The sequence below is a fragment of the Petromyzon marinus genome, chromosome 16 (genome assembly GCF_048934315.1).
Source record: "Petromyzon marinus isolate PM22_M1 ecotype Great Lakes invasive population chromosome 16, UKy_Petmar_22M1.pri1.0, whole genome shotgun sequence".
NCBI lineage: Eukaryota > Metazoa > Chordata > Hyperoartia > Petromyzontiformes > Petromyzontidae > Petromyzon > Petromyzon marinus.
The window spans coordinates 4,198,428-4,212,209 of record NC_133682.1 but is presented as its reverse complement, the minus strand read 5'-3'; the positions used below and the strand labels follow the sequence as shown (position 1 = coordinate 4,212,209).

Here is a 13,782-nt window from a genome sequence, read left to right as displayed (position 1 = left end):
GTTTGCTCTGCTGATAACCTTTGCTTTCCGTGTTTGCACAGAAAATGAAAGAAATAATTATAAATAAAATAAAAATTGAAAGCGTGGAATATCATATTGCATGGATTAGAGAAATCCTAAAAAAAATATTAGACCATTAAATATGGATCAAGACATTCTTGTGCTGGGGGTGTAAATGAAATATAGAGAATAAGACAAAAAATCCAAGAACAATATTAACTTCTGTTCATCAATTTACCTGTTTATTCACTCAAACATTAATTCCCATGTTAAATTATTCAGAACACTGCGATTCGGGAGCATTTGCTCCATTCGTTGACAGTAAAAACGGCGGGTCTACATCCTCATTAACGTCTGCAATTATGAACATAATCAACTCTTTTCCTTTTCAAAGTTAAATAACCATCTTATGTGCAATGTTTTGTTCTTAATACTTTTTCATAATCATCGTCATCAATAGATATATATTATCCACTGCTGGATTCAGGCCTCAACACATTTCCCTTCACCCCCATTCCTTATTGATGCCACCATCGCTCCTTCACCCATGGCGGTTGTCCTATTTTGTGTTCGGTCCGGTGGCTGCCATTCCATCGTTACGTTGAATTTCGTGGGCTGTAAACTTTTCCAGGAGATGTGTCTCGTTAAATTAAACTTTTCGCAGCAGTCAGTATGACGTTATTAACTTGTCCGGTTATAATCTTTGGTTCTTTCGGTAAAGTCACGAAAGCTTCAAATCAAGATTGAACTTCTTTTTGTAACTCGATTTAATTCAAGGCATGTCTCTCCATACGTATTTCAGGATTTCCATCCTCTTTGTCAGTTTGGATGTTTCTGATCAGTTTGTAATATGCACTCATTGGGAACTTTCTTTATCATCACATTTGGTTTCTAAATACACTCTATCCTGCATTTTATTTCATGATTTCATAATTTTCATCCCAGTACACCCTTAAGCACTTCCCTGGGTATACATGTTCTGTTATATTTTCTCTATGGTGTCCATTTACCAATAATTTTAGTTTCTTAACCCAACTTATTACGAACAGTAAACAATGTAAATAAAGCCATTACATATTCTCTATTGTTTTTGCGACGTAAAAATTTGGAAATAACATCTTACCCAAGCCAGGCAGCATGTCTAGAAATGAATACTCGCGCAATTGCAAAAGAGGCCTCTTGACACTATCTAATATTCTACTGGCATTCCGCTTTCCGATAACGACACGGGTAGACATGGTGCTCCCCAGGACAAAGAGCTTTTTTTCTAAAGGATTAAAATATATATATAAAATTTGCTAGTCAGTGCGGGATGCCAGAGGAGAAAGGATGGGGGATGCGCCAGGCATTGGTGTCACCAACACAAAGAAGGCACGCTGTGCATTTCTATGCAGAATATAGGGCTAGGTTAGAGTTGATCTGAACTGGGGAGTCACACGTGTCTAACAATTCCTTGCTTGTGCCCACGACTTCAGAGTGCACATGCCACTGATTATGGCATGCTATAAAAACGCGCATTCTAAGAGAGACGTACAGCTAGGATGGGGTGGCGGGAATATATACGGCCATTTTTAAAAAAAATGTAATTGTCCCTTCATGCCAGCGTGAGTTGTTGCTGCCCATTCGCACAACTGAGGAACTCTTGGTGACAAAAACAATTCTCAGAGTTGGCAAATACAAATCCATTTTTGTTATGGTTCATGCTTTAAATACAATATGATACAATTGGGATTTATACAGCGTCTAAATTGAAACCCCATCTCAAGACGCTGGATCTGTTGGAGGAGGTATTGAAGGTTGTAACTGTCGAGCAATGAAGGAAAGTCATTTCAAATGCAAGAAAACACGCTTGCACATAATATCCATCGATCACTTCAGGGAACAGGGGTAATAAAAGCACCAAGCAATAAACATGTTACATTGTCCAAATTCTCATAAAATAAATAAAAATTGCGTTTTGTTCTTCGCTTTTGGATTCTTGCCTCAATATAGTGGTCAATAAAAAAAGTCCCAATCGAGAATCGCATCTGGAATGTGAATGCAAACAATAGTTACACAAAAACAGGGCTGGCAGTCGTAGCATAGTGGTTAGTGCAGTGCGCGAATAACCCGGCTGTCTGAGTGCAATTCCTCGTTGAGGTCCACCATCAGTGGCGAGTGATATCTGCTGAACCAGTCATGGATCAATAACCCTTAAACCCATATCAGTGAAGTCAGGAAGTCCAAAATAACCGCCATGGCCTTCACTTTCAGTAGATTGCCAAAGGGGGATGTAAATTATTTATTTGAAAACACGGCAATATATATTTTTAAAAGCTCCTAAAGTAAATGTTCCAGCTTTAGGGCCTGAAGCCCTTGTGTTTCCTGCAGCATAACACACTTTCCAAGTGTTTTCTTCGCTTCTAAAGATTCTGAAATGGCGTAATTAATTAAACAAGACCACGTTTTAAGTGTAACTTAGTAAGACTTTACTAACCAATTTCAAGCAACCATTAACTACTTGAAAAACAAGCTTTCATTAGCCCTGGCAGGATTTCCCCCCAAAAATGCCCATTTAATGATTATTTTCACACTGGGTCTTTTGAAACCAATGCTTTTATATGGCCGTTTTGGCCTCACTTACCAATGAGCTTTGTGTACACAAAAAAAAGCCATCTGTTGCACAGATCCGTGCGGAGTTTTGAACCAGATCCAAATAAAGTACACTATGGTTGTGCCTTAACGAAAACGTTTGTGAAAATAAGATTTTTTTTTTAAATTAGAGATTTATGATTTAATCCCTTTCGAAAAGTTTTGAAAAAAAAATTCTGCATGTTTATTGTTCGGTAACTGGCTTAGTTCATGCGTGAATTCACACACCAAACGCTACCAATTTTAATGCAAATCTCTGCACGTTCCCTCCACCAAAAGCCAACAGGCGGCAGATGGTCCGAAGTGTGCCAACCCCCCACTACCTCCAAACACCCTTCTCTATTCACGCCTCTACCCCCCAGCCCAGCCTCCTGCCACTAATTTTTCCCGCTCTGTTGCCTTTGAATGGCGATGCCCCTGTGCAGTAGTGTTGCCTAAGCAAAAGGCACGCTTCCATTAGAGACAGACGGTGAGCCTTGCCCACCCAGCGCCCCCCCCCTCCTCCCTCTTCTTGGCCTCCTTCCACCCCATCTACACCCAAAACCCAAATCTCAGGAACGGCGCAGCCCAGGACTATGGCATGGCCATCATCCTTTGTGCTTCATCGCACTGCAACCAGACGCAGTTGATTAATGAGACACTTTATCATCTAATTTGCGACGCGCTTGTCCCGCGCTTTGTGTAAAAAAAAAATCGACGAAAACCCACCGCAATATCACACCAAGAAAAAAAATGTGCTAAATGTCATCAAGAGTACATGGAAGCGTTTTTTTTTAAAATCACAAACACTTCGAAGAATACATGAAAGTTCTAGGAGAGGAGTCTTACTCAGATTGAGGTACGGGCAACAGACACAAATATTTTTCTTAAGAAATTCGTGCATTACTTTATTTGATTACATTTCTAGTAATTGTTGCGGCTTTCCATTGAAGTCAGAGATGTCAACATATTTTTAGTTTTAATTGTAATACATTTATAAATTGAAATGGAATATTTCCTTCTTTACCTGTGCATGCAGATACCCATTTCAGAATTGACATCAAGCAACAACAGCAATGGTGCAACAGTACAATATTTGGGATCATCTGAAGTTGAAACAACAACTCATGTATGCACATTCAGGCTCCACATCACTGTAAACTTTTTCAACAATGCTGTACATGACACACTTTCCACACGTTACACAGGAGCGGCAGTCGGCCGCACTGTGCCATTTCATTTAAAATATGAAAATAGTTGCAGACAAAAGACATCCCTCCATTCACCAGTCTGTAGACAAGTGGGGGGTTTGGGGGGGGGGTTGAGAGTTGCTCGGGTGGGCGGGAAAGCATTGATGAATAAGTTGGGGAGTGGGGTGGCCACGGCGATGGCAGGACGGGAGGAATTCTTCTCAGAAAGTGAGGAAGGGGTTGGGTGAGTCGTGATTGGTTAACGAACACAGGCGGTGGGGACTTGCATTGGCCGAGTGAGAGTGTAAAGTTGTAAGGCTAAAGAAGTGTTTTTGGCATTTGTGGTCAAACTCCGACGCAAGGCACCGCTTCCTTTGCAGCCCACACCGCTGGCCCGCGTCACTTTTGTTTCGCTCGTTTGGGAAAGTGAAAGTGGTTTAGCTGCTGCAGGGCAGCCTCAGGGGAGGAGAGGAGATAGTACAGCGGAATTCCAGTGGCTTCTTGCCTGGGATATCCCCATAGCGTAACATGATCATTGCAGAGGCAGCACGCTTGATGCATTCATTGCCTAACAACTTCCAACAATAGAAAGAGATCTGCACACTGAACTGCAAGTACAAAGTTGTACTTTAAACGTCTTCATTTATTGGAAATGTTTGATAACAGTAGTCAAGCAAAAAATACAACAAATACATGACCGCAGTGGACCTTTATATTTTAAGTAAAAAAAAACATTTTTTTATCATCATCCAATTTTTTTTTAGTTTTGTATTAAATATAATTTTTATTTGAGCTGGTAGATAATTAGCCTCGGCGAAGTGGAGACGCAGCTGAACCCGCTGGCGTTGAACGTAACCCCAAGTTCAGCAGCCGGGAGCGATCACAGTGCAGGTGCCACCACCAACACCACCAACAACAATGGAGCCAACGACGCGCAGAGAGGCCCTCGTTTCTCTCTCGCTGCTGCTCCTGCTGCTGCTGCTGCTGCACATGTGCCTGGGCACCACCGCCATCACCGTCAAGTACGCCCTGTACGAGGAGCAGCCCGCGGGCACCCTCGTGGGCCGCCTCTCCGACGACCTGCAGGGCCGCGTGGCCGAGCACCCGTCCCGTCACTTCCGTCTGATGCGGCGAGACGACTTCTCCTTGGTGCACGTGGAAGAGGCCGACGGGACGGTGAGCGCTCGCGAGGTCATCGACAGGGAGCAGCAGTGCGGGCAGGCGCCCTCCTGCGTCATCCGCTTCGACGTGCTCTGCACGCTGCCCCGGGGCCTCTTCCAGCTGGTGCACGCGGAGGTCGAGTTGCTGGACATCAACGACCACGCGCCTGACTTCGCGCGCTCCGAGATGCACGTCGAGATCTCCGAGAGCGTCGCGCTGGGCACCAGGGTTCCCCTGGAAGGCGCCCGTGACCTGGACGTCGGAGGGAACGCACTGCGGGCCTACCACCTTGACGAGAACGAGCGCTTCGGGCTGGCGCTGCGGGCACGCACCGACGGCGCAAAGTACGCGGAGCTCGTGGTGAAGAGCAGGCTCGACCGCGAGCAGGAGGGAGAGTACACGCTGCAGCTGACCGCCTGGGACGGCGGTGACCCGCCGAGGTCGGGGACGACCCTCGTGCGGATCACCGTGCTCGACTCCAACGACAACTCGCCCGTGTTCGCGCAGACCTCGTGCAACGTGACCGTGAGGGAAGACGCCACGCCTGGCACCGTCCTCCTCACGCTCAACGCCACCGACGTGGACGAAGGGCCGAACGGCGAGGTCGTGTACTCCTTCAGCAGTCCCGTGGATGCCGAGGTGCGACGCCTGTTCCAACTGGACCCCAAGACGGGAAAGCTGTCCCTCAAGGGCCAGCTGGATCACGAGCTCAACTCGGAATACGAAATATCCATCCAGGCGCGAGACATGGGTCCCAGCTCCATTCCAGCTCACTGCAAAGTGCTCGTGCACGTGGAGGACATCAACGACAATGCGCCTGAAATCAAGCTGGACTTCATCATGCAGTCCAGGGGAGACACTGTGTTTGTGAGCGAGGGTGCGGCCTACGAGAGCTTTGTTGGCCTCGTCACCGTCTCGGACATCGACTCTGCCGAGAACGGCCTCGTGGCATGCCACCTGCGCGGACACCCGCACTTCAAGCTGCTGCCCTACCGCGACGACTACGTGGTGGTGACCAACAGCAGCCTGGACCGCGAGCAGATGGCCGACTATTTCCTGGTGCTCGAGGCGTCGGACGGAGGCACTCCGCCTCGAGTTGCGGCCCGCCAGTTCACCGTGCGTCTGCTCGACGAGAACGACAACGAGCCGCGCTTCCACCGCTCCACGTACGAGGCGTCCCTGCTGGAGAACAACAGCCCCGGCGCCTACGTGACGACGGTGACGGCGTGGGATGCCGACGCAGAACACAACGGCATGATCGCGTACAACGTGGTCGAGTCGGAGGTGGCTGGAGCGTCCGTGTCCACATACGTGTCCATCAACCCGTCGAGCGGCGCCATCTACGCGCTGAGGCCCCTCGACTATGAGGCTATGACGAGCCTGACTTTCCAAGTGCAGGCCAGGGACGACGGCGTGCCGCCGCTGGTAACCAACGCCACCGTGTCGGTGAGGATTGTGGACGAGAACGACAACGCGCCGGTAGTCACGCACCCACCGCTGCGAAACGGCACGGGCGTTGTCCGGCTGCCCAGGGACGCGGGGCTCGGGTACCTGGTGACGGTGGTGCGGGCCAGAGATTCCGACTCGGAAGCGAACGGCGAGCTCAGCTATCGCATCGTGCAAGGCAACGAGCGCAATCTCTTCCGCATCAATCGCCTGGGAGGTGAGGTCTTCACCAATGCTGCCTCGGTCACCGACGCGGCGGCTTCGGCGGCGTCGGCGACGCGGCACAGCCTGGTGGTGATGGTCAGGGACAGGGGCTCGCCAGCTCTCTCGGCGACCGCCGCCATCGAGATCCGAGTCGGTGCACACGGAGCGAGCGAAAACAACGACGACAACAACGACAACAATGACGACGACAACAACAACGACGGCGGCAAACTCTCTGGGCGAGACCAAGCGTTTGGCGGCTCCGCTCCGGACGGCGACGATGGTGCCGACGAGACGCAACCGCTGGACGCCTCAATGCTGGCCGTGATGGCGCTGGGCGCCGCTTGTGCCCTCACGCTCGCCGCCGTGGTGCTCGTCGCCAGCACCAAGTCGGGCTCCTGCGGGGCGGCTGCCCTCGAAGGCAAGGAGGAGGAGGAGGGGGGCGAGAGGAGACGCGGCCGTTCGACGCCATCGACGTCGTCGTCGTCGGAGGCGCCGGTGGAGGCGCCGTCACGCGGCTCCCAGCGGCTCGCCCGCGCGGAGGAGGGCGCGGGCGACGGGGACGCCAGCAAGGCGACGAGGACGAGCGTGAACAAGCGCGACATTGTGGTGCTGAGCAGCGAGGCGGCGGGGCAGCTTGCCGAGGGAGACGTCGAGGAGCCCCTGGCCGTCGTCGGCACGGTGTTTGGGCCGCACGGCGCCGCGTCGGACTCCGCTCGGGGCCGCAGGAGCGAGGCACAGGCCCGGCCCAGGGATAGCCTCACCCCGTCTCAGCACTCTTCAGAGGGCTTCGCCGAAGCTGAGGCGGCGACCCCCTCACAAGACAATGTCGAGGTACAATTAACCAAAGCCAATCATTCAAATCGGGCACCGTTATTGCAACGCTGTTTGAAAGGTTCAGGGTGGGGCGCCGCAATTGCTCGCTCACGCCGCTGGTGGCATGCGAGACTCTGGCTCGAGCGGTTCCCTTTAAGAGGCTTATGTTAAACAAAACGTGTGTCCACGCCGCGCTTAATGACTTGCGTTTACATTTGCGACTTCATTGAAAACAAAACAAATGTTTTTTTTTATTTTTGTTCGGCAATATTGTTTGTGAGATGGTACACGGCAGATGGGGCAAGTTAACGCGCGCGCGCGTGCGTGTGTGTGTGTTTTGCGCGGTTTGTCTTTTGACGTACCGCAGGTCTCGCAAATATTGACGCTCCTCAGGCAGGGAAAGTACCGTCCACGACCAAGCTTCCGAGGAAACAAGTATCCCCGACGGATGAGGTGAAGCAACAACTGCATTCACATTCACTAACGACTCGGTTACAGATGCAAAAAAAAACATCATCATCATCGTTGCACGTTGAATGAGAGAGAGAGAGCGAGAGCTCACAGGAGGGAGCGGTGCTTCGTGTTGTCATCACTCAGGTGTGCGGAGGTGGACGGACAGAGCCTGAAAGACAGCGGACGAGGCGACAGTGACACTGAGGAGTGCGACTCGGAGCCCGGTCGACATTCTCCCCTGGGCTCCCTCACTCTGTCGCTCCCAGGGCCTGAGCATGCAGGTGAGGCCTGCGTGTGGACACAAACAACAACAACAAACAAACAGATGCTACTAAGCGGTGGTGATGTCACCACGGCGCTTTGTGCCAGGCTAGGTGCACTTTGAGGCTATCTGTTGCAGTGTCGAAGGTTTGCTGGCAGGAGGCCACGGGACAGACCCGGGTGATACGTTACGTGATGGAGATGTAATGATATGCAAAGGCAAACACAAGCATGCTCCAATCCACACCACCAAATCCATGCTTGCATCTAAAGTATATGATGTGTTTACTGTATATGGGCTATGGACCAGGGTATCTCAATAATAATGGGCCATGAGAGTAGCTAATCTTTTTGAGATTGCTCGTATCTGAACTTAATATGCACTCTTTCAAAACAGTATTACCTAGCAAAACATCCCTTATTCATATACGATGATCAGTGCACTGGGTGAGATTGATAAACAAGCCTTCTTAGGGTCTCATTCTCAAAGATGTTGTGACCTACATTTCAAATGTTTGAGACATTTGGAGTTCGTGAAATGTTTAAAAAGTTTGACTTACTTATAGGGTGATTTTGAAGTCTTAACCTTCTACTGTGGAACAAAATAAGTACCCTAATATTAATATCTATATATATTTTTTTGTTAAAATGTGAACCTCTGCATGAATATCCTCTTCTCAGAATCTCCATACCATCCAAATTCAAAGCACAGCACACACAGATATGTGTGGCCATTTATGACATAGTAAATAGTTTGGAGCCACCCTTATCTCTTCGAATTGGCTGCTGGAAGGCTAATTATGAGCATGCATGCCGCTAAGCCAGCTTTCATGGTCGGATTCCCACAGATGCTTGGTAATTTCTGTGGAGAATTACAAAAGCGCATCGTACTCTGTCAAGTGGACATCAAAGGCCCCATAAAACGATTAGTAAGTATAAACCAGTCCGCGCCAATTTCATAGTGCAAATCCCAAATTACTCAGCTAAATAAATAAATAAATATGCCACGCCGCGACTGTGAACCGGGTCTCCTTTTTAAAAAGGTGAAATAAGTCACAATGGTAGATGAATTAACTCACGATGTCCAACATTTCGCTGAATGTTTCTTCTTGGGAACTGAGAGTTATAGAGCAATATATGCAGCAGTATAACTGGCAGGGGCCTCTTAACTGGTTAATGCAGGGCAATGATACAAACGTCACTGTTGTTTTTTCTTCTTCTTTACAGAAGTGCCTCCCTGGACGACTGAGTGCAACCTACCGGCAATGGGACATTCCTCGTGCCTTCCACACACCGGCCCTGCCCCTCCTCTTGTGGCCACCCAGGCTGTTGGGACTACCAGGCCAACCCTGCTGCCTCTGGGGCTCCACTCGGCAGCCGCTGTGGCCGTGCCGAGGGAGCTGGGCCTGCCGGCCATCCACCAGGGCCCTCTCACTTTTTCCACGTTCGGCAAGGCGATCCCTGCAACTACTCGATGCTGAGAGAAGACAGCAGGGAGACCCCTGTTACAGTTGAACAGGCGGTGTGACTGCCGCACTGTGGCCCACGGGGCCAGAGGGGCCCGAGGAGCCAAGTTAGGAGGAGAAGTAGGATATTGGACTGGGGGCCCCATTTCATTCCTTGTACCAGGGCCCTGTGCCAACTATTTCCATGCCATTGGTTGGAGTTAGACTATACGTAATACTTTGACATTCTGCTCGTGTTGAGAAACAGTAACTGAAATTCTATGGATCGCGATGACCACAAAACGACTGAATATATGCAACAATGAGTATTACAACTCGCATATATGTCTTGTGTATGTCCTCTCACACCACCATGCACTGCAATACAGACGTATTTCTTTGGATGGAACATTGGTCCTGGCAGTTAAATGTATGCATGAACACTGGAACATATTGGGCCACGTGCAAATTAACACTTCGGTTTTAATGTTTCATGCACTGTTTAAAAAACGAAACTCAAGCAAAGGTTGGCTACAATAATGAATCTTTATCCCCATGGTGCTGAGTTACATTAACATGAAGCAGGGCACAAAGTATCGTATCAGTAAGCTGTAAACATGATTGGTTTACAATGCAAAATACTGTAACCCATGTAGGGTAAAAACTGTAAATTAAGTTTAAGATTTCATACCAAAGACTTTTGTAAAAAAAATAGATAAAATATTTAAAACTTTCGTATTTTAGTGTTAAGTTGAACAAATGTTTTGATATTGAATGAGGTTTTTATTGTGTTATTAAGAAAGCAGCCCGACTGGATTATTATTTAAAATTGACAATCAATTATCTGTTTAATGGTTGATAAATTACCACAATTCCTTAAGATGTACGTTGTATTAATATTGCATACTTGTAGACCGTTAACAAACGTAGCATACTTGGAATTAGATTTTTTTACACGTTATGGAGGTGAGTTAAATTAAACAATTGTACCACTTTGCTTATTTAAAAAGCTAATGGAAATAAATTATACACTGTACTTTATTATTTGTGCAAAAGTAGTGATCATGTGGATTGTCTCATGATTTGTTGTTAAATTGTACCATAACTATATCGATGTTAATGTTTTATAGTAACAGTAATATAATTCCCAGCCCTTTGTCAATCCACTTTTGGATCAAGCCCCCCCCCCCTCCAGCAGAGTCCACCATAGTGGTTGTTAAACCAATACTTCACCAATGCTTAACCACTCTGTGTCAGTGTGAGTTTGGCGGGGCGCAGGACTGGTTCGGATATCACTCGCAGTATGCACTGTCAATCGTATAGTGCCACAGTTAAAATGTTTAATTTAATTGCTTCTAAGCATATACACTACTCATCTTTATTTAATATACAGTTAATATAATTATTTTTACCACATGCCTTTTGTACCTTTTCATGTTTTAAATAAAGTATTTTCTTGTCAACGAGTTATGCAGATTGCTTTGCAGTGTTCATAATTGAAGGCAGACGTTTTAAAACGCATTGCATTCCTTAAAAGGCAAAAACATTCCTGATTCTTATCTTAATCATCATCATGAGATATGCTCTGGACTTTTCAAAAGCCATTTCATCAATTGATACTTTTATCACACCTTAGGTATGCAGAATTAGCTATGGCACACCAAAACTTCAATCAGTTGTTACCCATCCTAAATGTTTCACAATTAAAGGAAACCAGAGTAACAATTAACGTGGGGACAGCACCCTTATAGAATTATGCTTAAAAGTGTGCAAGAAAATGCGTCAACATTTACTCTAGTTTCAAACAAATTCTTACTCATTATGGAGCTTTATATTCGTAAACAAGCCTCAATGTATTTCTTTGTGTTTTTTTTTGTATCCTATCTTGAATCCACATCAGCATGCTTCTTGTTCTGCTTAAATGTAGATGGAAATGCGATGTCATTTGTAGGCTCGGGCCAACACTTAATCTTGCTATCAGATACATGCACACAAAAGCCATTTCAAAAATGCCAGATTTTTTAGCGTCGAGCAGGTGGCTCTATTCACTGGGGGTCTGAAAGGGAAGGGATGGGAATGGATAGCGGAGTTTGGAAACGGGGAGGAGGAAGGGGGGTATGGTCAAAGAAAAAGCTGCGTGACCTGGTTATAGCTATCTGAAGCATCTCGCTTGAATGTATGGCGGACCGTGGCTCCTCCCTCCTCGCCTGGTGCCACTTGGGATATATTGCTATCCCTTTTATGAGCCGCGCAGATCCCTTCGATCCAACATCGTGTGTCCCCCCCCCCCCCCCATGCCTCTTCTTGATAAGACATTCATCAGGTCCACTAGCAACAACTTGACTATACCATGAGGCAGTGATCTGTAAGACAACGCTGCTGGCTTCAAATGTGTGACTATGCTTGAAGCACATCTGCTTTCTCCACCTTCAATTTTTCAGTTTTTTTCAGTTCCATTAATTAGGTATAGCCCTGTGAGCCATGCGGCACTTGACTCGGGTGCAACCGCAACGAACAAAAACATGAACAAGAAACATCTTAAAGTGACGATGCGCAACAGAAACATCCAGGAAAAACCAGCAAGATCTTCCAGAAAAAAAGCACCGTATGTTAACGCTGTGTGGAAAAATCCCAGTGGGCTGCACGTCAAACAATAACAACCATACGTCAATTTAGATTAAAGTTATCAGGCTAACTCCGTATTTCAACAAACAAACATGGCTTAATTCTAGATTTGAAGCTTTCGTGACTGCAAGGATTCATACTCTTTGGTTTTATTCGGTAAAGTCACGAACATAAAATAAAACAAAATAAAAGAAAATAGAAAATAATCAAATCACGACGTTTTGGAGGCAACACAAACTTCCGTCTTCAGGTGGAAAAGTCAACGCAGAATATCTGTGACACAGATTGACTTTTCCACCTGAAGACGGAAGCTTGTGTTGCCTCCGAAACGTCGTGATTTAATTATTTTCTTTTATTTTGCTTTATTTTATCTACGTGACTTTACCGAATAAAACCAAAGAGTATAAACATGGCTTAACCATACATTTTCGAAATCACCAAAATAAAGCTATGAAAACAATGTAACAGTGATCATAGGAACTGTGATTCAAATTGACGATATACATGCAGCGAACATCTGGAGCGATGCATTTGGTTTCAGGCCACTCTGCATAGCAGTGGCAGCGGGGGGTGTACAGCTCATCAAGAGTAGTTTTGAGTGCAGATCTCACAGGTAATGATCCAAGTTGCAGTTTATTGGCGATAGCATTCCAGACCCTGGGGGCATCAACAGCAAATGCCCTTCCTCCAGTATTTGTACGGCAATAAGGAATGTGAAGCTGGTAAATTAGCGAGGACCTGAGGTCACATTTGTTCTTCGAAACAGTGAGGATATCCAGCGAGCAGCCTGCTGATTTTTTTGTAAGTACACCGTGAATAAATACGATCTGATGCACAAGCCGTCGATCATTAAGAGATGTTAAGTTTGACCCAATCATCGCCTGCCCAGTCACGAGGTGGCACTTAACTACCACGACACTTGGGTCTTATGCTGACCGGGGCAGTTGTGCACCAGCGTAAGCGTAGCGTCCCGGTTTTAACTTTTGGTCACATTTTCACAAGAAATAATGGGCCGTCCATAAATGACGTCACGCAGCTAGGGGGGGTCAGACATTTGTGACGATGTGTGACGAGGGGGGGGGGGGGTTGAGAAATGTGACGTCACATCAAAATGCGCAACTTTAAATAAATATAGACAACACGTTCTACTTAATTAAATAGACTTTTTAATAAATGTTTTCTCCTACAACATCAGAGTGCAGCGCCACATTAAATACGCACTACAATGACAATAGTTTAAAGCGATTTGAAACATGTTTAATATATTTTGGGGGGGGGGGGGCAGAGCTATGTGACGTCATATATGAGGGGGGTCTGCCTTTTTGTGACGCTGCGTGAGGAGGGGGGGGGTAAAAAATCGCGTGACGTCATTTATGGACGGCCCCTAAACTGTAATCGTAATTACAGTGAGGGAAAAAAGTATTTGATCCCCTGCTGATTTTGTATGTTTGCCCACTGACAAAGAAATGATCAGTCTATAATTTTAATGGTAGGTTTACTTGAACAGTGAAGAGACAGAATAACAACAAAAAAATCCAGAAAAACGCATGTCAAAAATGTTATAAATTGAT

The 13,782-nt window shown here is 46.7% G+C and overlaps 1 protein-coding gene across 1 annotated transcript; it reads left to right on the top strand.

The window, feature by feature from the left end:
• Positions 1–4,018: 4,018 nt before the first annotated feature.
• PCDH18 (protocadherin 18) lies at positions 4,019–11,049 on the top strand. The gene is made up of 4 exons (XM_032955029.2): positions 4,019–7,445; positions 7,795–7,880; positions 8,025–8,161; positions 9,369–11,049. Exons 1-4 carry the CDS (start codon positions 4,719–4,721, stop codon positions 9,620–9,622), a joined length of 3,204 nt encoding a protein of 1,067 aa, XP_032810920.2. The 5' UTR covers positions 4,019–4,718; the 3' UTR covers positions 9,623–11,049.
• The last annotated feature ends 2,733 nt before the right edge of the window (positions 11,050–13,782 follow it).

Bases quoted from the DNA above. Each gene is read 5' to 3' on its own strand.
- PCDH18 (XM_032955029.2), top strand. From the start codon at position 4,719: ATGGAGCCAACGACGCGCAGAGAGGCCCTCGTTTCTCTCTCGCTGCTG. The intron at 7,881-8,024 runs GTGAAGCAACAA...GTCATCACTCAG, and splicing joins AAGTATCCCCGACGGATGAG to GTGTGCGGAGGTGGACGGAC. The intron at 8,162-9,368 runs GTGAGGCCTGCG...TCTTCTTTACAG, and splicing joins CCCAGGGCCTGAGCATGCAG to AAGTGCCTCCCTGGACGACT.